Below are 21,702 nucleotides of genomic sequence, written 5' to 3'. Positions count from 1 at the left end.
ATTCTCTACTGGCCAGAGATAAGCACCTCTCCGGAATGGCAGGGAGGGTAAGCCTGTACCTGTGCTTGGGGACTTGGAGAGTCCCCATGTTTGGTCAGAGCAGCTCTGTGTGGCAGTATCTTGCAGAAAAGCCATGAATTTGCCTGGAGTGACTTGGTGGGTGGGGGTCAGGTGCCTGAGGAAAGTGGGAGAGAAGACAGAAGCTGAGTCGCAGGTCTCAGCCCCGTTGGCCTCGGGTGGGGAATTTTGCAGTGAGGCCAAGGACTGATAAGCACCAGCCCACCACCACCCTGGGGGAGGGGAGGGAAAGTGGAGTAGGTTTAATACAGGGGTTAGAATCTCAAGTGTGAAGAGAGGGGCTCTTCACCAGGCTGGACCCAGTCCCACCCAGCTCTCTCCAACTAGAGGGAGAGTAGGGGAAATCCCTTGCACTTCAGCGTTATTTGTGGCCACCAGAGGAGGTCCTATTACTGGGCAAAGAAGCCGCTGGAACCCTGATATCATTCTGTACTCTCTGAGTGTAACAGCAGGAAGAGGGAGTGATGATAAATGGATCAAGAAAGATACTTGAAAACAATGGTGGAGGGGTGATGTGCACCGATAGCGCAGTAGAAACCGGAACACCTAAAATATTGAGCACCTGCTGTGTACGGGGAGCTTTATGTATATTATCGCATTTAACTCTCCAGTGATCAGGTAAGTCTTGATGCGTGTAGAAACAGTTTTCCAGAGCAGAGGCCATCAACTTGCTCAAGTCCCCGCTGAGCTGCGCTGAGCCTGGAGACTGCGCCTCACCAGGGAGCCAGCACTGCTGCGCTCACCTGGGTAGAGAGAGAGAGCAGCAGCAGTCAACTAACCCCAGCCAGGTGCGTTTCCTGCCTGGGGAGCGATGAACATTTTGTCTAACAGCATTTTCGCATTTCTTTCCCAAGGAGCTGGAATAATAATGGCCTATCTTACAGTGTGGAGGAGTGCGTTTTGGTAGTAGGAAGGCTACCGCACCCAACTGCCGGGAACCCAACTGCGCAGTTCCCTTGCGCCTGCATCCGGGGTGCCCAGGCCGGGAGATTTGAGACGCTGGGCGGGGCGGAGGGTGGTGGGGAGCAACTGTGACATGTCTGGTCCCTCCCCTCCCCGGTCACTGTGATGCTGCTGGGCAGCTGCTGGCCCAGCATGTCTGTCCCCGGGCCCCTCCCGCCCAGTGTGTCACAACAGCGGAGGCGGCTGTATCTGGAGCAGTTGGGGTGGGCAGGCTCAGCTCCGAGGCGAGCGGGCGAAGAGAGCAGCCGCGATGGTGAGCCTGCCAGGGCCTTGGGGCCGGGCCCCAGCAGGGTCGGGGAGGGGGCGGGCGCCATGCGGAGCCGCGTCTACGTGGGGGCTCGTTAGCCATCGCTTTAGATCTCCAGAGCTGGAAGTCTCTTGGGGGTGTCAGTTCAGAGTCGGGGTGTGTGTGTGTGTGTGGGGGGGGGTCGGCACCCTCGGGCGGAGGACACCTGGTGGCAGTACATTTTATCATAGAGGGAAAGTGCAGAGCCAGGGCAGGTTGCCCTCCAAAGGTACCTAATGGAGATCTGGGCACGCAAGTACGGGGAGGAAGGACAGGAGAGGGGAGATTCTGAGGGATCCCCAGACGGACAGCTCAGGGACCAGAATGGGGGGTGGGGAGGGGACAGTCCAGCGATTCCAGATGGGTGGGCCTGGCCTGCGGCTGGGGGAGTGGGCTCAGTCAGGTCCCTAACCCCAACCACATGTGTCGGTGTCCCCGAATGTGACAGGGAGTCACAGTGCCCCAGACTGGAGGTAGTAGTTCTCTTTCTTGGTCCCCGGCCACTGGCTTGGGTTTGGGGCCCTTACAACTTGAGCACTCAGCTTCCCAGACACCTGGCACCTGTGCCAAGTCCCAGTTTTTCCAGCGGTCAAAGTCAGGACTTTGGAACACAGAAGTCTCCCTGCGGCAGCCAGGGGGCCTCGGACTTCTCATTTGTTTCGCTTCCTACCCGGACTTAGGGGGACAGGAGATGGCCCCTTTGCCTCACCGCGGCATCTGTCTCCTTTTGCAGACATGGATCTTAATTGCTGGGGAGGAGGCCTCTCCACACTAGTTCCACCCCCTAGAATCTCTCCCTTCATCCCGGGCACCCAGGGGTGGGTAACAGCCACCTCCAACCCACTTCTGTGACCACCTGGGAACCCAGGGTCTCCTGGTCCAGAGCCCTGGTATTTCAGCAGTAGGGAGGTGGGCTGGAAAGGTTGGGTGGGGGAAGGGGACAGACTAAGTATGTGTCCCAGGCCAACGTGGGGTTCTCTGGGTGTCACACAGGTCAGGGGAGAACCTCCCCTCCTCCCCTAGCCCCTGCTCATTGTGGAAAGTGCCCAGGGCCTGTCTCTGGCCCCAGCTCTGCTGTTTCTAACTCCAGGTCTCTCCAGCAAAGTCCCTCTTCCTGAGCTTGTTCCCAGGCACACCTGGGAGCTTTAAAAACTCGGAGGCTATTCAGGAGAGTGGCCAGAGGAATCTACTTCTACCTGAGGCCTTTGGGTGGGACCATACAAGGAGCCCAGAGCCGGAGTTCAGGATTTTGGCTCCTGGCTCTGCAGCTAGCTGTGAGTGACTTCAAGAAGGTCACTTAACTTCTCTGTACTGTTTTTTCTCACCTGCAAAATGAAGAGGGGTTATGGTTCAAAGTTGCATGTAGTTTATGGTTCAAACTCCATCTAGCTTTGCTTTTAAACTTTTTATTATAGAGAATTTCAAACATACAGAAGGACAGAGAATGGTATAATGACCCTGTATATGCCTCATTCAGTTTCAACAAGTAATCTACTTAGGATGAGTCTTGCTTTGTTTATTTTCCTTTCCTCTCTCCCATTATTTTGAAGCAAATCCTAGGCAGCATACTCAAGATTGCATATTTAATATTTATAATATCTAGCTTTAACTCGAGTGCTTTATAATTTTCAAAGTGCTTTCTCTTACATATTTTATTAGGTTGGTGCAAAAGTAATTGCGGTTTTTGCAATTATTTTTCACCTTTTAAACCGCAATTACCGTTTGCACCAACCTAATAATTTTCACCTGAATGTCGTAGTGACTCTCAGAGTGGCCCCTCAAGGAGGCTTCCTGGGAGCCAAGGATCATAATTTAGCCCTCTGAGCAAACGTTGGTGTGTATTCAGTAGGCAAATTCCTGAAAATACCTGGTCAATCAAAAATTTAAACAGTAAAACCTTATTTTAAATGTGCTAAAGAATTTAGATGTTTAACTGAAAATCTATGGCTGATTATTTTGGAAAGAGAATATCTTTTATTTATTGTGAAACATCAAATTTTTTATAACAGGTTCTATTTAGAAAACTTAATTGCATGGGCAACATTTGTCTTAATAGGATAACATTTTTTTATTAGTTTCAGGTGTACAAAACAATGTAATAGACATTTATACCCCTCACAAAGTGATAACCCCCCCAATCTACTACCCCTCTGACATCGTATATAGCTGTTACAATTCCATTGACTCTATTCCCCATGCTGTACTCCACATCCCATGACTATGGATATATTAAATTATAGTTGACATTCAATATTATTCAGCTTCAGCTTCAGGTGTACAGTGCAGTGGTCAGGCATCTACACCGTCCATGAAGTGGTCTCACTAATAAGACAAGTGCCCATCTGACACCCTACAAAATCTTTACAGCATTATTGATTATATCCCCCAAACTGTCTTTCGTATCCCCATGGCAACTTTGTGGTTTCTAATTCCCTCACCTTCTCCCTCACCCCCAACCCCCTCCCATCTAGCAGTCATCAGTTTTTTCTCTATATCTCTGAGATTATTTCTGTTTTGTTTGCTCATTTATTCTGTTCTTTAGATTTCACATATAAGTGAGCTCATATGGTATTTGTCTTTCTCTCTCTGGCTTATTTCAGTTAGCATAATGTTCTCTAGGTCCATCCATATAATTACAGATGGTAAGATTTCAATATCCAAAATTTATAAAAAACTCATTCAACTCAACACCAAGAAAACCAAACAACCCAATTAAAAAATGGGCAGAGGGCCTGAATAGACATTTTTCCCAAGAGGACATACAGATGGCCCACAGATATATGAAAAAATGCTCCACATCACTAATCATTAGGGAAATGCAAATTAGAACCACAAGAAGATACTACCTCACCACAGTCAGAATGGCTATCATCAATAAGTCAACAAACAACAAGTGCTGTCAAGGATGTGGAGAACAGGGATTCCTTGTTCCCTGTTGGTGGGATTACAGATTGGTGCAGCCACTATGGAAATCATTATGGAGGTATCTCAAAAAACTGGAAATGGAACTACCTTATGACCCAGCAACTCCACTCTTAGGTATCTATCCAGAGAAATTCAAAATGCTAATTCGAAAAAATATATGCACCCCTGTCTTTATTGCAGCACTATTCACAACAGCCAAGGCATGGAAACAACCGAAATGCCCATTGGTAGATGACTGGATTAAGAAAGTGTGGTTCATTTATACAATGGAGTATTACTCTGCCATAGGATAACATTTTTTTATTGACCATTTCCCACTCATAGAACCTCTTTTTAAAAGTCCCTGACTCATTCCTGAAAGGCTGGAATGGCACATCTATAAACCTAGAACAAAAGAATCCCACCATTACAGAAAGAACTTTACTTCCTGTAACAGGTTAAGTTTTGGGCAGCCATCCCCCATGCTCCCCTTCCCTAGTGGAGGTTGGGGTGCGGAGGCTGCCTCTGTATTAAGGAGGGTTAGAGCCAGCATTTTTATAGGTTCTGGGTAAGAAATTTATAACTAACCCTATCACTGAGCATTCCCATCTGTCCCCAGTGTCCCTGTACAAGCAGTTGTCCTGGGAACGGCGAATCTGACATCTTTTTTTGGGAGGTGGTATGGAGAATCCTGGCAGGGGACCCAAGCCAAGCCTGTGTCTGTAATTCCAGGGTTTAGAGAAAGTGTCTGTGGTTAAGGGCAGGTGAAGGTTTACAGCATCCTTAAGTGCATTCCTTCTGGATTGGGGAGCATCGGCTGCGTGTGAGTGGAGATGGGCAGCAAATGGCAACAAAGAGCCTGTCTCATGAAAAACTGGGCAGTTAGAGGGCAGAGTGTTCTGGGGGCAAAATGGACACTGCTTCTATGTCTGTGGTGCTCCAAACTGCCCCTGTGTGGGCAGGCATAGCTGAGCTCTTCAGGGTCTGTATTTATATTCTGACCTCAGAGCATTGCTTGGGGCCCCGAGGGGGCTGCACATCACTGCTGCATCCTTCTTTGTCTTCATTAAGTGCAGGTTCCCACAAAGGTCACTGGGTCCGCGCCTCTGGGCAGCACAGAGGCCCTGAGGAGCAGAGCTCCCGCAGGCCATGGCTGAGGCAAAGGCGCTGGGTGAACGAGGAGGGACTGGTGACTTTTCATAGGAAGCTCCCAGGCCCAAGTCAGGCCCATGCAGAGCTAAAGGGTTAATGCAGTTGGTGAGAGTCCTTTCTGAGAGGGCTCCTGAGGGCCTTGAAAGGAAGATGAAAAGTTAAAAATAGTTTTCAAGGAGGAAATAGCTGGTGAATATGGGCCAATGATAGGGGTGAGTAGGCGGATGTGGCACTCCTGGGGGGAGGAAGTGGACCAACTGCTCCTTCTCCCTTTGGCCATCAGGGCTCTGACGGAGCTATGAGCAGCTGTGACATTGCCCCTGTCAGAGTCTTCCTGCGAGGGTTTCTCCCAGATAGTGAGCTGTGGGAGAGGAAGGAAAACACGTGGGCACTATGCGCGTCGGTCTGAAACTCCTTAAGCGTCGTCTCCTCACTTGCGCCCCCTGTCGGCTAAGGCTCCAAGGGTCCTTTGACACCACAGGGTCCTCTGCCGGCAGTCCACTTCCCCAGCACCCCTGCCGTCCCTAAGGCGGGTCTTCTGCCATCGGCCGGCCAGCAGCGCCTGGGACCCAGCCCCTCTCCTGAGCTGCTTTCTTACCGCTGTGGACTCTGGTGGACCGTCTGTTCTTGTTGTTTTTACTTTGCCGTCTCTTCTTTGTTTTGAGTAGTTCCAAATATGCTCTGATGGGAGGATTTTTAGCAGAGATAATTCAATCTTTCATGAGTCACATTTGTTCTTCCTTTAATTATCCCTCTGTAACCCTGTTGGATATACGTTTTACTTGCCATGTCTGACTTAGATCCTAAAACATGGGTGATTTATTATCCCAATCTGACAACTAGAAACAATTCGGTGTAATCATATGCTTCCTGAAAGCCACTGTGTGGCATTTGACTGTGCAGGTGGTCGGGTGTATAAGGACGGGTCTCAGGTTTTCACATGGCACACATTGCTGGCCTACGTCAGTTTCTTTCCTAAGCAATATATCGGTTTTACTGTTTTTGAATACTTTTAAATGATTATTAAAGCTACAAAGCCTCCTTCTACAGAACTTTGATTAGCTGATTTTATTCCTCTGAGGGGAAAGCAAAAGGAAATGACTAATATTAAAATAGAAATAATATAAGATTGATATAAGGAAAGCTTTCTTATGTCAGAATAATAAAAGGGCTGTAAAGTTGTAAAATTGCTTTTCTTTTTTTTAAAAATTTTATTTTATTAAATTTATTGGGGTGACAGTTGTTAGTAAAATTACATAGATTTCAGGTGTACAATTCTGTATTACATCATCTATAAATCCCATTCTGTGTTCATCACCCAGAGTCAGTTCTCCTTCCATCACCATATATTCGATCCCCCTTACTCTCATCTCCCACCCCCCACCCCCTTTACCCTTTGGCAACCACCAAACCATTGTCTGTGTCTATGAGTTTCTGTTTCTCATTTGTTTGTCTTGTTCTTTTGTTGTTTTTGGTTTATATACCACATATCAGTGAAATCACATGGTTCTCTGCTTTTTCTGTCTGACTTATTTCGCTCAGCATTACACTCTCAAGATCCATCCGTGTTGTCACAAATGTTCCTATATCATCTTTTCTCACTTGCCGAATATTATTCCATTGTGTATATGTACCACAACTTCTTTATCCATTCATCTATTGAAGGACATTTTGGTTGTTTCCATGTCTTGGCCACCGTAAACAAAGCTGCAATGAACATTGGAGCACACGTGTTTTTATCTATAAATGTTTTCAGATTTTTTGGGTAGATACCCAGGAGAGGGATTGCTGGGTCATATGGCAATTCTATTCGTAATTTTTTGAGGAACCTCCACACGGCCTTCCATAACGGCTGCACCAGTCTGCATTCCCACCAACAGTGTATGTGGGTTCCTTTTTCTCCACAGCCTCTCCAACACTTTCTACTACTTGTCTTGTTGATGATAGCCATTCTGACTGGGGTGAAGTGATATCTCATTGTGGTTTTTATTATTTGCATTTCTCTGATGATTAGTGATGTTGAGCATTTTTTCATATGTCTATTTGCCATTTGTATGTCCTCTTTGGAGAAATGTCTCTTCAAGTCCTCTCCCCATTTTTCAATTGGGTTGTTTGTTTTTTTGTTGTTGAGTTGCATGAGTTCCTTGTATATTCTGGATACTAGCCCCTTATCGGAGGCACTGTTTGCAACAATCTTCTCCCATTCAGTTGGTGGCCTCTTTATTTTGTCGATGGTTTCTTTTGCTGTGCAGAAGCTTTTAAGTATCATATAGTCCCATTCATTTATTTTAGCTTTTACTTCCATTGCCTTTGGAGTCAAATTCATAAAATGCTCTTTGAACCCAAGGTCCATAAGTTTAGTACCTATGTTTTCTTCTATGCAGTTTATTGTGTCAGGTCTTATGCTTAAGTCTTTGATCCATTTTGAATTAACTTTGGTACATGGTGACAGATAGCAGTCCAGTTTCATTCTTTTGCACGTGGCTCTCCAATTCTCCCAGCACCATTTATTGAAGAGGCTGTCTTTGCTCCATTGTATGTTTTTAGCTTCTTTGTCAAAAATTATCTGTCCATATTTATGTGGTTTTATTTCTGGGTTCTCAATTCTATTCCATTGGTCTATGTGTCTGTTTTGCTGCCAATACCATGCTGTTTTGATTATTGTAGCCCTGTAGTACAAGCCAAAGTCAGGAAGTGTGATACCTCCATTATTGTTCTTTTTTCTTAAGATTGCTTTGGCTATTCGGGGTCTTTTGTGGTTCCAAACAAATCTGATGAGTTTTTGTTCTATTTCTTTAAAATATGCCATTGGGATTTTGATGGGGATTGCATTGAATCTGTATATTGCTTTGGGTAATATGGCCATTTTAACTATGTTGATTCTTCCAATCCATGAGCACGGAATGTCTTTCCATTTCTTTGTGTCTTCTTCAATTTCTTTCAAAAATGTCTTATAGTTTTCAGCATATAGGTCCTTCACATCCTTGGTTAAGTTTATTCCTAGGTATTTTATTCTTTTTGCTGCAATTGCAAAAGGAATTGTTTTTTGTATTTTTTTTTCTGAGATTTCATTGTTAGTATATAGGAAAGCAATGGACTTTTGTGCGTTGATTTTGTAGCCAGCAACTTTACTGTATTTGTTGATTGTTTCTAATAGTTTTTTGGTGGAGTCTTTGGGGTTTTCTATATATAGCATCATGTCATCTGCAAAGAGTGATAATTTAACTTCTTCATTCCCAATTTGGATGCCTTTTATTTCTTTCTCTTGCCTGATTGCTCTGGCAAGGACTTCTAACACTATGTTGAAAAGCAGAGATGATAGGGGACATCCCTGTCGTGTTCCTGAACGTAGAGCAAAGGGATTCAGTTTTTCTCCATTAATTATGAGATTAAAAATTTGTTTTTCTTGATGTTCTACAAAACATGGGCTCCTCTGCCCATGGCGGATGGCCGTAGGGTGCACAGATGCCTCATCTGCTCTGTCCTCATGAGCCTATGCCTCAGAGAAACTGAACACTTTGTGGGACCTGCCCTAAATTTTCCCGTCTTTTGTTCATACTGCTTCTAAACCCAACTAAAATGGTCACGTTGGCATGTCTAAATTCCTCAAGGTCTCTGCATATATTCTTCCTCTAAGATACTGATCCAGAAGTTGTTTTTCCTCCTTTGAATTCTTATTACCTCTTAGGCACTGGCCACTGTCCTCACTAAATCGACTGCATATCTAGCATCTAGATTTAATAATAATAACTTTTCTGCCATATTTACTTTACCTGCTGTGTTTATTGAAGTATTTTAAAGGAAAATACAGACATCATGACATTTTACCCCAAATACTTAAAAAATGACTCTAAAAAATAAGGACATTGTCATGCGGGGTGGCATGTGGGGTCTCAGCTCCCACTCCCCATATAAGAATGCAGGACATGGTGAGGCCAAAAAGGAACACACATGGAGCCATAGATAGGGGAGTCACACCACTATATTCTCGCTGGCGGCTGGGTTGGAGACACAGGAAGCAGGAGCCACACATTCCGCAATCTGCACTCCACCGCTTGCTAACTCAGCCACCATCTTCTTGCTAGGCCCCCTCCCCCCCATTTCCTGCTAGCGTAGCCACGACAGTTATATTAGTGGCCAATGGCTCACTGGTTACAGCTGATGGCCAACTAGTCATAGCTGATGGCCATGCAATCACAGTTGATGGCCATTTACTACCTGAGCCAGCACCTTTCTACGTGAGGCCGAGAGCCTAGAAACTGCACTCCTGGCTCTGTCCCCATAGACATTTTCATACTTAACTACACTTTCATTATCATGCTTAACAAAATCAACCAATTTCTCTCTTTGTGTCACAAATATTTTGATTTGTTCATACCAGAATTCAGTCAAAGTTCACATACTACATGTGAATGTTATGCTTCATAAGTTTTTTTTGATATCACCTTTATTTTTCATAAATTAAAAAGATTCTATCACTTGCCCTGTAGAACGTTCCACCTACTGGATTTGTTTTATTGTTTCCTCATGATGTCACTTAACATTGGTCCTTGTGTTTTCTATAAGGTGGAAGCTAAATATTAAGGGTTTAATAGATTAAGGGCTGAGTGTTTTTGACAAGGTTTGCTCGTGGGTGGTGTTGTGTGTGTCATATTGTATTACATCAGGAGTTCCTTAATGCCTGCTTTTCTCACTATTAGTAGTATTAAGATTGATCCCAGTGTTGGGCTGGTGACCATTGTAATTACTTTTCTTCCTCATGTCCTGCAAGTAACAGTGATTCATTGGTGCTATAGGAATATCCAGTTCCCCATCACCCTTTCACTGAATGGTGTTGGCATCCTTGTTGAAATCAATTATATAATTAGAAACTGTAATATGGCAATATTTCTTAATACCGTGTTTCCCTGAAAATAAGACGTAGCTGGACAATCAGCTCTAATGTGTCTTTTGGAGCAAAAATTAATATAGGACCGGTCTTATTTTACTATAAGACTGGGCATAATAATATAATATAATATAATATAATATAATATAATATAATATAATATAATATAATATAATATAATATAATATATACCGGGTCTTATATTAATTTTTGCTCCAAAAGACGCATTAGAGCTTATTGTCCGGCTAGATCTTATTTTCGGGGAAACATGGTATCTCATTTCTTCTACATTGATTCGCTAATACTCTTCTGATAAAAAAAAGCTTTTCCTCATCAACAGGGCTGTTTGGATGAGAACAAATAAGTTTTACTTCTGGGGGAAGTTTCCTTTTTTTCACAACACTAAGAATGTGTGGATTTTTATATATACATCCTGTTTCAATCAAGTACCATTAATCTTCTGATGCTCGGTGTGTCTCATCTTTGACAGCGGGAGCCTCTTCAAGTTGGTTTCTGAGATATTCTGACATCACCCCATTTGTGTTACTGTCTGTGCTCTCAGGGCTCACAGTGTCTGTTCCTTGCCCCAGCCCTGGGTCCAGTTAGTTGGATGGTGTTGAGAGACCTTCACTTTCTCTTGATTGGTGTGGCCACTTTTGGCTTTTGGAAGCACCTATGAACCTATCAATTATTTCCAAGTCTATCTAATCCCTCCAATTACTCTTGTGAATTAGTTCTACAGGGAAAATAGCTCTTCCTAAGGGGTGTGGGTGTGTGTGTGTCAGAAAGAGAGAGAAAGAGAGAAAGAGAGAGAGAAAGAGACAGAGAGAGAGAGAGAGATTTTGTCAGTGACGACTGGCACTTTTATTAGTGTGAGATTAAGGGGCCAATTAAAAGAGGCTAAAAATATTGATATTACCATGTTGGTGGTTTTCAGGTCTCCATGATCCTTTATTCTTCCTCCTATGACCTTTGATCTTTGTGAAACACCGCTGCACCCTTGCCAAAAAGGCCCAGAGTGTTTCATAAGGCAGGGCTGACTGGAGACTAAGCAGCTTCACAGATAGGCCTGGAGGATAGTTGAGGTGTGGTGGTGGTGATGGTGGCAAGCCTCAGAAGGTGGAGGGTCAGGGCCACAGAGGATGTGATCACCCAGAGGATGAGATATAGGGTGAGCCTTCTTTTAGGCCTTTCCAATGTCCCCTCAAATTTAGTTCCTTCCTTAGAAGCCACAGCTGTGTGCTGGATGTCAAGTTGCAGTCTGGGTAGTTCCTGGGTGTGGAACACCGCTGTTCTTAGACCTTAATTGAGTCCTAAGTAAAATAGACCTCACAATAAAGGTGAGTGGAAGGGGACCTGAGGTCTCTAACTTTCTACGTGTGCCTCTTCCAGGTGGAGAATAAAGTTACAAGGTAGCATAATGAAATTGATAACCATAAAGACAACAATAATCATGGCTAACTCTTTCTTTTCAGACAAGGGGAGGTTAAGTAACTCAGCCAATGTCACACAGCACAGCAAATCAGTTGAGAAGGCAAGATCCAAACCCGGGGGTGTGGGCAACTTTGTGAGAGAAGCCTTTCCCTGGCCACCAGGGTCACGGAGATACAGCTGGATTGTATTCCCAGCTTGGATGTGCTATCTACTGGCTGTTGTGAACACCTGTACTCTCTATCCTTCCCAAAGACAAGAGTGCAGAAACAGATGTAGAGTTGGTGCTCAGTTGTAAAACCAAGTAGGGGAGCAAGGGGTCATGACACCTCTGACCCTTTGAGATGTCACTCAGGCAGCTGCCCTGCTCCCATGCCCGGAGAACTTCCAAGCTCCTAGAAGCCCCATATTTTGACATGTACTCAGTGTGTTTCCATGCCCAGCCACATGCTCTGGAGACTCTGCACCTACTGGAGTTATCCGAAGCTGGAAAACGCCCGGTTGGGTCATGGATAAAGAATGGAAACCCACAGACCAGGCACATGCTTCCCTATTGGGCTCTGGAGGGCGTCCCAGGCACAGAGCCACCTTGTACCAGCCACTGCTTACCCACAGGTGTGGTGTAGTAGGGGGATGAGGCCCTCCTCCCAGCAAACCCCATGGTTGATTTTTATTCACACACACACATACACACACACACACACACACACACACACACACACACACACATGCTCATACTCTCAATCACACATGCAAACCCTACTCCCCATCCTAATCTAGGGCCAGTCTAGTACTAGGGCCAGTCAGGTAACTGTGGCTTCATACCAGAGTAACACAAAGAAAAGGACACTCTAAAGGTCAGCTTTACGAGGTCTGACAATTAAGTTCGCGAACTCATCCTAGAAAAAGTGCTACACACCTCATTGCTGAATATCATTATGGTCACCTTCATCCCTTGAGAAGCTATGCACCGATGCTAATGCCTAGTCCACCCTTCAAAGCAATTTTGGAACTCTTTTTCTGGAATGGCCATCAGAGCTGCCATCGTATTATACTTGATGTCCTGAATGTCATCAAAATGTCTTCCTTTCAATATTTCCTTTATCTTTGGGTAAAGAAAGAAGTCATTGGGGACAGATCAGATGAGTAGGGAGGGTGTTACAATACAGTTATTTGTTTACTGGCTAAAAAGTCCCTCACAGACAGTGCCGTGGGAGCTGGTGCATTGTCGTGATGCAAGAGCCATGAATTGTTGGCGAAAGTTGAGGTCGTCTAACTTTTTCACACAGTCTTTTCAGCACTTCCAAATAGTCAACTTAGTTAACTGTTAGTTAACTGTTTGTCCAATTGGTACAAATTCATAATGAATAATCCCTCTGATATCAAAAAGTTAGCAACATTGTTGCAACAAGTTCACAAACTCAATTGTCAAACCTTGCTTGCGTGTGTGCGTGTGTGCGTGCATGTGTGTGTGTGTGTCATTCTGCTGTTATCACTGGTATTTCCTTTGACCATCTTCATCAGTACAGGAGTCTCATGGTCTAGAATTAGTCCTTTGTTTCATTTGTGCAGCTTCCCCCTTTTTCCTTTCCTTGGTATGAAGGATTAACCCTGGAAAGCAAACTTTAGAGCAAACCACAAAACTGGGTCTTCTTCAGAGCTGAGTCTTGGTCTGGATGCAGTGGTGCTCAGATGCCTGAGACCTCACATCCTGTTTCTGCGATGGCATGGCTAGAGGGATGGACATCCTGTGAGCTGAATGTCAGGAGAGACAAGTTTTCACATGTGGGAGATACAGGAAAAAGACATGGCTGTGTGCCAGGACTTTCTGACTGTGATTCTGCACTCTCCCCACAGAGGGAATGTATATCAGTCCACGTGGGTCAAGCGGGCGTTCAGATTGGCAATGCCTGCTGGGAGCTCTTTTGCCTGGAGCACGGCATCCAGGCGGATGGCACCTTTGGTGCCCAGGCCAGCAAGACCAACGACGACGACTCATTTACCACCTTTTTCAGTGAGACTGGCAATGGGAAGCATGTGCCCCGGGCTGTCATGGTCGACTTGGAGCCTACTGTAGTAGGTAAGTATGGGCTAGGCCATCCCCACAGAAAACAACCTGAGACTGAGAGGCTCTGTCTGTGATTCTAAGGAAGCAGAGGCTCTAACTGGAAGGTGCGGTGGCTCAGCTAGAGCCCTTCCGCCCCCCATGATTCTGTCAGCTCCTTGAATTCTCCAGTCTTGAGGAGCCTCACAGTAGAAATCGGGATCTCTTCTCTCCCACCATAGAACTAAACTGTGCAAAACAAAATGCTCTCTACTTAAAACCCTCAAACCTACAGACCAAAATTGTCAAGGTTGTTTAGTAAATACTAGGGATAAAAAAATACAGATAATTTTGGAAATGATAAGAAGCCCCCAAATAGTCAATTTCTCAAAAAGTGTATGTTTCTGATTCTATAATAACTGCAGTCTGTTTTCACAGGTGTGGCACATAAAATGGAGTAATGGCAGGCATATTCTCTTACAGCCAGAGGTTGCTGTAGTCCTAGAATGAACCTCATTTGGATCTTAGAAAACAGGAATTCTGACTCGGGTCAGGACAGAATTCTCTCTGCTCTATCTCTCCCCCTGAGCACTCCCCCTCCAGGTCCCTGGGTCTGACCCTCGGGTCAGTCCTCAACTCCACATCAGGATGTCCTCAGCTTCAAGGCTGGCTCAACAAGCAAGGGATGGATACATGTCACAGAGACGTCTGGGCAAATGTCTGTAAAGCCCAAACACTAATTCCTAGGTGCAGTAGACTCTAGGTACTCAGCCTGTAATTACAATAGTGCAGATTCTGCGCCCAGGCCACTGTGCAAATGGGTGCTTTCCCTGGGGGAGTAGGAGACCCCTGAAAGGAAGAGGGGGGATGTAGTTGGGACCTGGTGCATCCGGTCTGCCTTGTGTCTTCTTTGTGTGGATCTTGGGAGGTGAGCAGCGCCCCCTTGACAGGCTCTCTAGGGCTCCTGCTCTTCTAGAACCTGGAGCATAGCTTTGATTTAAAGTAATTCTGAAATATCTCTAATGCCTGACATGTATTATGTCCACCTTGAGGTGGATATTAGGAGAATGACAATTCTGAGGAGAGCTCAGGAACAAGGTAGGTCATCCTGAATCTTTCTCTGTATCCCCAGAACATTTTAATGCAGATGAAATCAGGTTAAATTTTGGAGTCACTTTGCAGCATGAAAGAAACAATAAAAGGGAAGCCTTGTGGGATCCAGGGGAAAGAAGGAGTGTTTGGTGAACTTGGTTGAGCTTTTTAAAGTTCCAGCCAGGAGAACAGCTAGCTTCTTGTTGCCTACTTGAGTCATAGGCTTCTGGTTCTTTTCGTGCCTATGTTTCCTTGGAATTCTCTCAGCCTTTTGCAGATTTGTTACAAGGTTGTCTGGCTTCACCTCAGTGGAGTTTTACAGGTAGGAGAAGTGGAAACCCAGAAGGGTGTTATATAGTATTTTAATGGAAAAGAAGGCAGTAAGACACAATGGTCCCCCTCTTTTGGTAGATGAGGTTCGGGCAGGAACCTACCGCCAGCTCTTCCATCCAGAGCAGCTGATTACAGGAAAGGAGGATGCAGCTAACAACTATGCCCGGGGCCACTACACGGTGGGCAAGGAGAGCATTGACCTGGTGCTGGACCGCATAAGGAAGCTGGTAAGTATTAACAAGGGCAGGAGATTGGTGAGTCAGGCTAAAGTGGACAGGCTTGGACTCATACCTCTCTGAGCAGGATGGGTAGAGGCACGTGACCCCTGGCTATAGGACAGAGCTTCTAAGCTTTGGGAACTTCTGCTTATGTTCTGTAAGAAGCATTCACAGGGATGGTGGCCTTCCTTCCACTTGGACATCAGGAACTACCTTATAGGCTGGTGCCCTGTTAATTCTTATTGATACTCCATGGTAGTGTCTGGGGCAAATTCCACACATAAAGAAGGCTAAGCTCTTTGCTTGTTGGAAGCATAGATTAACAAAGCATTGAATTTGGAAGAGAAGAGGAAGTGGTTGTTGATACATTTCAGCACTTACAAATGCCATTACAAATGTCAGTTAAATACATTCCTTAATTTAATCTCCTTAGTAATCATAGGAATGAAGCAGGTCACTTCCCTGTGCTTTACAGATGAAGAAATTGAGGGCCAGGATGGTTCAATAAATTAGCCCAGGGCGTACAGCTAGAAAGTGGCAGTTAGGATTTGAACCAGATTGGTTTGCCTAGAAAGCTCTAGTTTGGAGTGATCACTCTCTACTCAAGCTCCCATTTCCTTATCTGTAAAAAAGAATGAAACTGGACTGCTATCTGTCACCATGTACCAAAGTTAATTCAAAATGGATCAAAGACTTAAGCATAAGACCTGACACAATAAACTGCATAGAAGAAAACATAGGTACTAAACTTATGGACCTTGGGTTCAAAGAGCATTTTATGAACTTGACTCCAAAGGCAATGGAAGTAAAAGCTAAAATAAACGAATGGGACTATATGAAACTTAAAAGCTTCTGCACAGCAAAAGAAACCATCGACAAAATAAAGAGGCCACCAACTGAATGGGAGAAGATTTTTGCAAACAGTGCCTCTGATAAGGGGCTAGTATCCAGAATATACAAGGAACTCATGCAACTCAACAACAAAAAAACAAACAACCCAATTGAAAAATGGGGAGAGGACTGAAGAGACATTTCTCCAAAGAGGACATACAAATGGCAAATAGACATATGAAAAAATGCTCAACATCACTAATCATCAGAGAAATGCAAATCAAAACCACAATGAGATATCACCTCACCCCAGTCAGAATGGCTATCACCAACAAGACAAATAGTAACAAATGTTGGAGAGGCTGTGGAGAAAAAGGAACCCTCATACACTGTTGGTGGGAATGCAGACTGGTGCAGCCGTTATGGAAGGCAGTGTGGAGGTTCCTCAAAGAATTACGAATAGAATTGCCGTATGACCCAGCAATCCCTCTCCTGGGTAGCTACCCAAAAAATCTGAAAACATTTAGAGATAAAGACACGTGTGCTCCAATGTTCATTGCAGCTTTGTTTACGGTGGCCAAGACATGGAAACAACCAAAATGTCCTTCAATAGATGAATGGATAAAGAAGTTGTGGTACATATACACAATGGAATACTATTCGGCAGTGAGAAAAGATGATATAGGAACATTTGTGACAACATGGATGGATCTTGAGAGAGTAATGCTGAGCGAAACAAGTCAGACAGAAAAAGCAGAGAACCATGTGATTTCACTGATATGTGGTATATAAACCAAAAACAACAAAAGAACAAGACAAACAAATGAGAAACAGAAACTCATAGACACGGACAATAGTTTAGTGGTTGCCAGAGGGTAAGGGGGGCGGGGGGTGGGGGGTGGGAGATGAGGGTAAGGGGGATTGAATATATGGTGATGGAAGGAGAACTGACTCTGGATTATGAACACACAATGGAATTTATAGATGATGTAATACAGAATTGTACACCTGAAATCTATGTAATTTTACTAACAATTGTCACCCCAATAAATTTAATTTAAAACAAACAAACAAACAAACAAAAAACTCAAATTCTGGGACTCCACTTATATTTCTGATATTGGTACCCTGAACCACCTTCCAAGGTTGGGATGAGATGTGTAGGTCAGCAGTTTCCACCAAATCCAATGAGAAAGGCAGGGGAAGTGGGTGAGGAGTTGGGGCTCTCAAAGGCATAGTCATTCACCACTGCGGTTCTGAAACTCTCATTTTGGGTTCAGCCAAGGCACTGGACTGGCACTTTCATGTACCTAGAGGCATGTACATGTACAGTTTGCCACCTCTATTTCAGCCAGTCTTCCCAAGGTCAACCCAACTCCTTTGGTATTTCCTTTGTCCTTCAAGGCTGTTGTGATTTCCTCCATGTGAGAATGTGCCAGGGCCTGAGATAAAGGTTGCCTGCTTTTGTCCACACGAGGGTATTCTGGGAAAGCTGTCTTCATGGTTTCTTCTCATGTCGTGCTTTCCCCAGACAGATGCCTGCTCTGGCTTGCAGGGCTTTCTGATCTTCCACAGTTTCGGGGGGGGCACTGGCTCTGGCTTCACGTCTCTGCTGATGGAACGCCTCTCCCTGGATTATGGCAAGAAGTCCAAGCTAGAGTTTGCCATCTACCCAGCCCCCCAGGTGTCCACTGCAGTGGTCGAGCCCTACAACTCCATCCTGACGACACACACCACGCTGGAACATTCCGACTGTGCTTTTATGGTGGATAATGAAGCCATCTATGACATTTGCCGCAGGAACCTGGACATCGAACGCCCCACCTACACCAACCTCAACCGCCTCATCAGCCAGATCGTCTCCTCCATCACCGCTTCTCTCCGCTTTGATGGGGCCCTCAACGTGGACCTCACCGAGTTCCAGACCAACTTGGTGCCCTACCCCCGCATCCACTTCCCGCTGGTCACCTACGCACCCATCATTTCTGCTGAGAAAGCCTATCATGAACAACTCTCCGTGGCTGAAATAACCAGCTCCTGCTTTGAGCCCCACAGCCAGATGGTGAAGTGTGACCCAAGGCATGGCAAGTACATGGCCTGCTGCATGCTCTACCGCGGGGATGTGGTGCCCAAGGATGTGAACGTCGCCATCGCTGCTATCAAGACCAAGCGGACAATCCAGTTTGTGGACTGGTGTCCCACAGGCTTCAAGGTGAGACTGAGGATAGAGGGAGGACACAGAGGACTAGAGAGGCAGAGGTGGATTACAAGGATGGGGAAGGTGTGTCAGCTCCAGGTTCTTGGGCTACGATATACAGTTACATGGGCGCTTCAGGCTTTGGGGATGATAGGGGAAGAGGGGCCTAAGCCAAGTGTCACATTAATTTCATTCATTCATTCATTCATTCATTCATTCATTCATTCATTCACTCATTGATTTATTTTGGGTAAGGGAGGATTTCATTTTAAAAGATTATTGACAGAAAGGGACGGTCACTACTGCAATTGGAGAAGGGCTCCTACAGCTCCACCCTAAGGTCTGCAAGCATCTCAAAAGTGGGCAGGAAAGGTCATTTGTTTTATCAGGAGGAGTGAGCATGCTGGAAAGAAGCTGTATGGTGGGTGGGATGAACAGGAGACTGGGTGGAGGTGGCTGTGACTTGGCCATAGATCAGAAAATGAAGGTCACCAAGTTATTCAAGTTGCCAGAGAGGTGTGTTCCCTCTTCTTAGCAAAAGATGTGTTCTTCTCCCAATTTATTGTGAAAATTAAATATTCACCCTGCGAGTCTTAATCAATTTACAGTGAGGCTGACACATTTTGTGGTTGTATGTAACTGTGAATCACTCATATTGTGAAGCCCTGAAGTTTTCCATTAACCAGGAGTAAGCAGACACTGAGGCAGCCTGTTGTGGGTCAGGTGTCTGCAGTCTGGAAAGTGCCAGACTAAGGATTTGTGGGGAGACATGGACTACCCAGGGAAGACCCCTGGGTCTCAGTGCTGACTGAACGCTGAAAGAAGTGAGCCTCTGAGTTGCACTGGCAAGGCATGCAGCTGGCTCTGTGCATGTGAACTGCTTGGTCATTTTGTCCTGTGGTCCATGGTCTTTATTTAATCAGATTACACCATCAAAATAACTGCTACCATTTACATTAATTAGTACCCCCAGTCATGCTTTTAATAATTCAGAGGTTACTGAGCACCAGATGTGGTTATATTAGATGCTGGAGATAGAGATGAGCACATCTCAGCTTTTCCCTGGTGGGAATTATACAAAACAAGGCACTGCATGTCAGCATTTCAGCTGACCTATTTGCCCTTGAAGCTGTGACCTAGCTGATCTGCCAAGCAAAGGAGAGTCGCATTCTTTCTCACTGCTCCATTCCTAGCTACATATATAATCTTTTTTCCTAGACTGTGCCTATTTTTATGTGGTAGTTCTGGTCATTCTTGCAAAAACAGTCAAGATCTTCCAAAAAATGCAGTTCTTTTTTTCTTTCAAATTAGAAACAAACAATAAAACATGCTAATAAGAAAATGAATAGGAAAAAAAATAAGATGTGAAGGTGGGGGTGAAATTAACAAAAAGGAGATGTACTCTCATTTTCTCTCCTTCATTTTAAGCTGAAGCTCTGGGATTGTCCAGAAAGATAAGGTGGTAGCAGCGACGTGAGCTGCTTTTCAGAAAAAGCATATACTGTTGAACATCCTCCTGTTTCATCCTCCCCAAAGGTGTTTGTCTCCACCTAACTGAGGCCAGGGGATATTATTGTCCAAAACAGGAGAGTTGCCTCTAGGCACGCAGTTTTAGTTGGTCAGGGCCAGATCTGGCCAAATCTGTCATGTGGAAGAGTTCATTTTCATTGCCTGTCCCCTTCTCATTTTTGGTCCTTTGCCCCTACTTCAGATGACCATTTGGGAAAGAATAAACTTAATAATAACTTCAAGTCTAGAAATTAATCTGACTCTCAAAGGGAACCTATTTCCCTTTTGAAGAAAAACATGTATTGTACACATCCCCTTACTCATCTCACTCATTATGCTTATTTGTCTACTTGAATCTCCCCGTTAACGTTTCTATTACTAGCCCTGTTCTCCTCCTCCTCTTCTCCAGTCTTTAGATGCCCTTGACTTTGCCTGTACCACAACCCCACTCACTTTGATTTTCTCTTCAGCACTCCCCTCTCTCTACCTGCCAGCTTCCCAACCTCCTGATTCCCTCTTTTCACCTCCAGCCCTGCATCCTGCTCCCACGCCTACAGCTGTGTCTTGCTCCCACACCATGTAACAAAGATGACCCATCTGGAGTTGCTCCTCCTCTTTCTCTGTTCCCCAGGTGGGCATCAACTACCAGCCCCCCACCGTGGTGCCAGGAGGGGACCTGGCCAAAGTCCAGCGGGCTGTGTGCATGCTGAGCAACACCACGGCCATCGCAGAGGCCTGGGCGCGTCTGGACCACAAGTTTGACCTCATGTATGCCAAGCGGGCCTTTGTGCATTGGTATGTTGGCGAGGGAATGGAAGAAGGAGAATTTTCTGAGGCCAGGGAGGACCTGGCTGCCCTGGAGAAGGATTATGAAGAAGTGGGGACTGATTCGTTTGAAGAAGAAAATGAAGGGGAGGAATTTTAAATATACATGTTCCTCTTGGCTGTGTCTTTTTATTTATGCCGCTCCACTCTAAGAACACTCTAAGCACTCTTCCAAGAGTAGCAGCTACACTCCCGACACCAGTACCTGTGGGTGACTGGGTTGAAAATGGGTGCTGGGCTCTGTCAGATCCTCCGTTGGGTAAAAGCAGCTTTGTGTCACTAAAGAACATGAGAGTCCCTGTCTTTGGGTTAGGGTGAAGCCAAGGTACATGTGTGAGGAGGCCTAATCAGGATTTTAAATTCTAGATTAGGTCCACCCCAAAACACAGCCTGCTGGCTGGAGAATGGTAAAACACTAGGGAAAGGAAAGATCTGGGTATCGGGAAGGGAGTGGTACATAAGAGCTGGAGAGTTAGTGAGAAATAAGATAGACCCGTTTCCTGTCCATAGAAACACACAAAGAAATGAATGAGATAATTTCAGATAGTGTTAAGTGATAAAATAAACCAACAGTGATGAGAGAAAATGCTCCGGGGGAATGCTCCTTGCTGTTGGGTTGTCAGAGAAGGACTCATGCGAAGCTGAATGAAGAAAAGAGCCATCATGAGAATTCCAGAGTTGGGATGCTGAACACAGGGCAAAAACACAGATGTGGGAACAGGCTTGGAGTTTCTGAAGAACAGAAAGGAGGTCAGTGTGCCTGGAGGACAGTGATAAATGGACATGAGACCCAAGAGCCAAGCAGGGGTCAGAGCATACTCAGTCTTACAGAGCATGCTAAGGAGTTTGGATTTTTCTGAAGTAAAACACAGAGGCAGTGGAAGGGTCTATGCAGGATCAGCTATACTTCATATACACGCATATCTTATCTCTAACCCTCCCAACAACCTC

General features: G+C 45.1%; 1 protein-coding gene across 1 annotated transcript; it reads left to right on the top strand.

Annotated features, from left to right (window-relative positions):
• The first annotated feature begins 1,032 nt into the window (after positions 1-1,032).
• Positions 1,033-20,869, top strand: LOC109461218 (tubulin alpha-8 chain). The gene is made up of 5 exons (XM_019757296.2): positions 1,033-1,294; positions 13,560-13,782; positions 15,250-15,398; positions 17,752-18,432; positions 20,558-20,869. Exons 1-5 carry the CDS (start codon positions 1,292-1,294, stop codon positions 20,849-20,851), a joined length of 1,350 nt encoding a protein of 449 aa, XP_019612855.1. The 5' UTR covers positions 1,033-1,291; the 3' UTR covers positions 20,852-20,869.
• Positions 20,870-21,702: the final 833 nt, after the last annotated feature.

This window comes from Rhinolophus sinicus, linkage group LG02 (genome assembly GCF_036562045.2).
Source record: "Rhinolophus sinicus isolate RSC01 linkage group LG02, ASM3656204v1, whole genome shotgun sequence".
Classification (NCBI taxonomy): Eukaryota; Metazoa; Chordata; class Mammalia; order Chiroptera; family Rhinolophidae; genus Rhinolophus; species Rhinolophus sinicus.
Note: the sequence above shows the minus strand (reverse complement) of the source record. Positions and strands in the feature narration are given on the sequence as shown.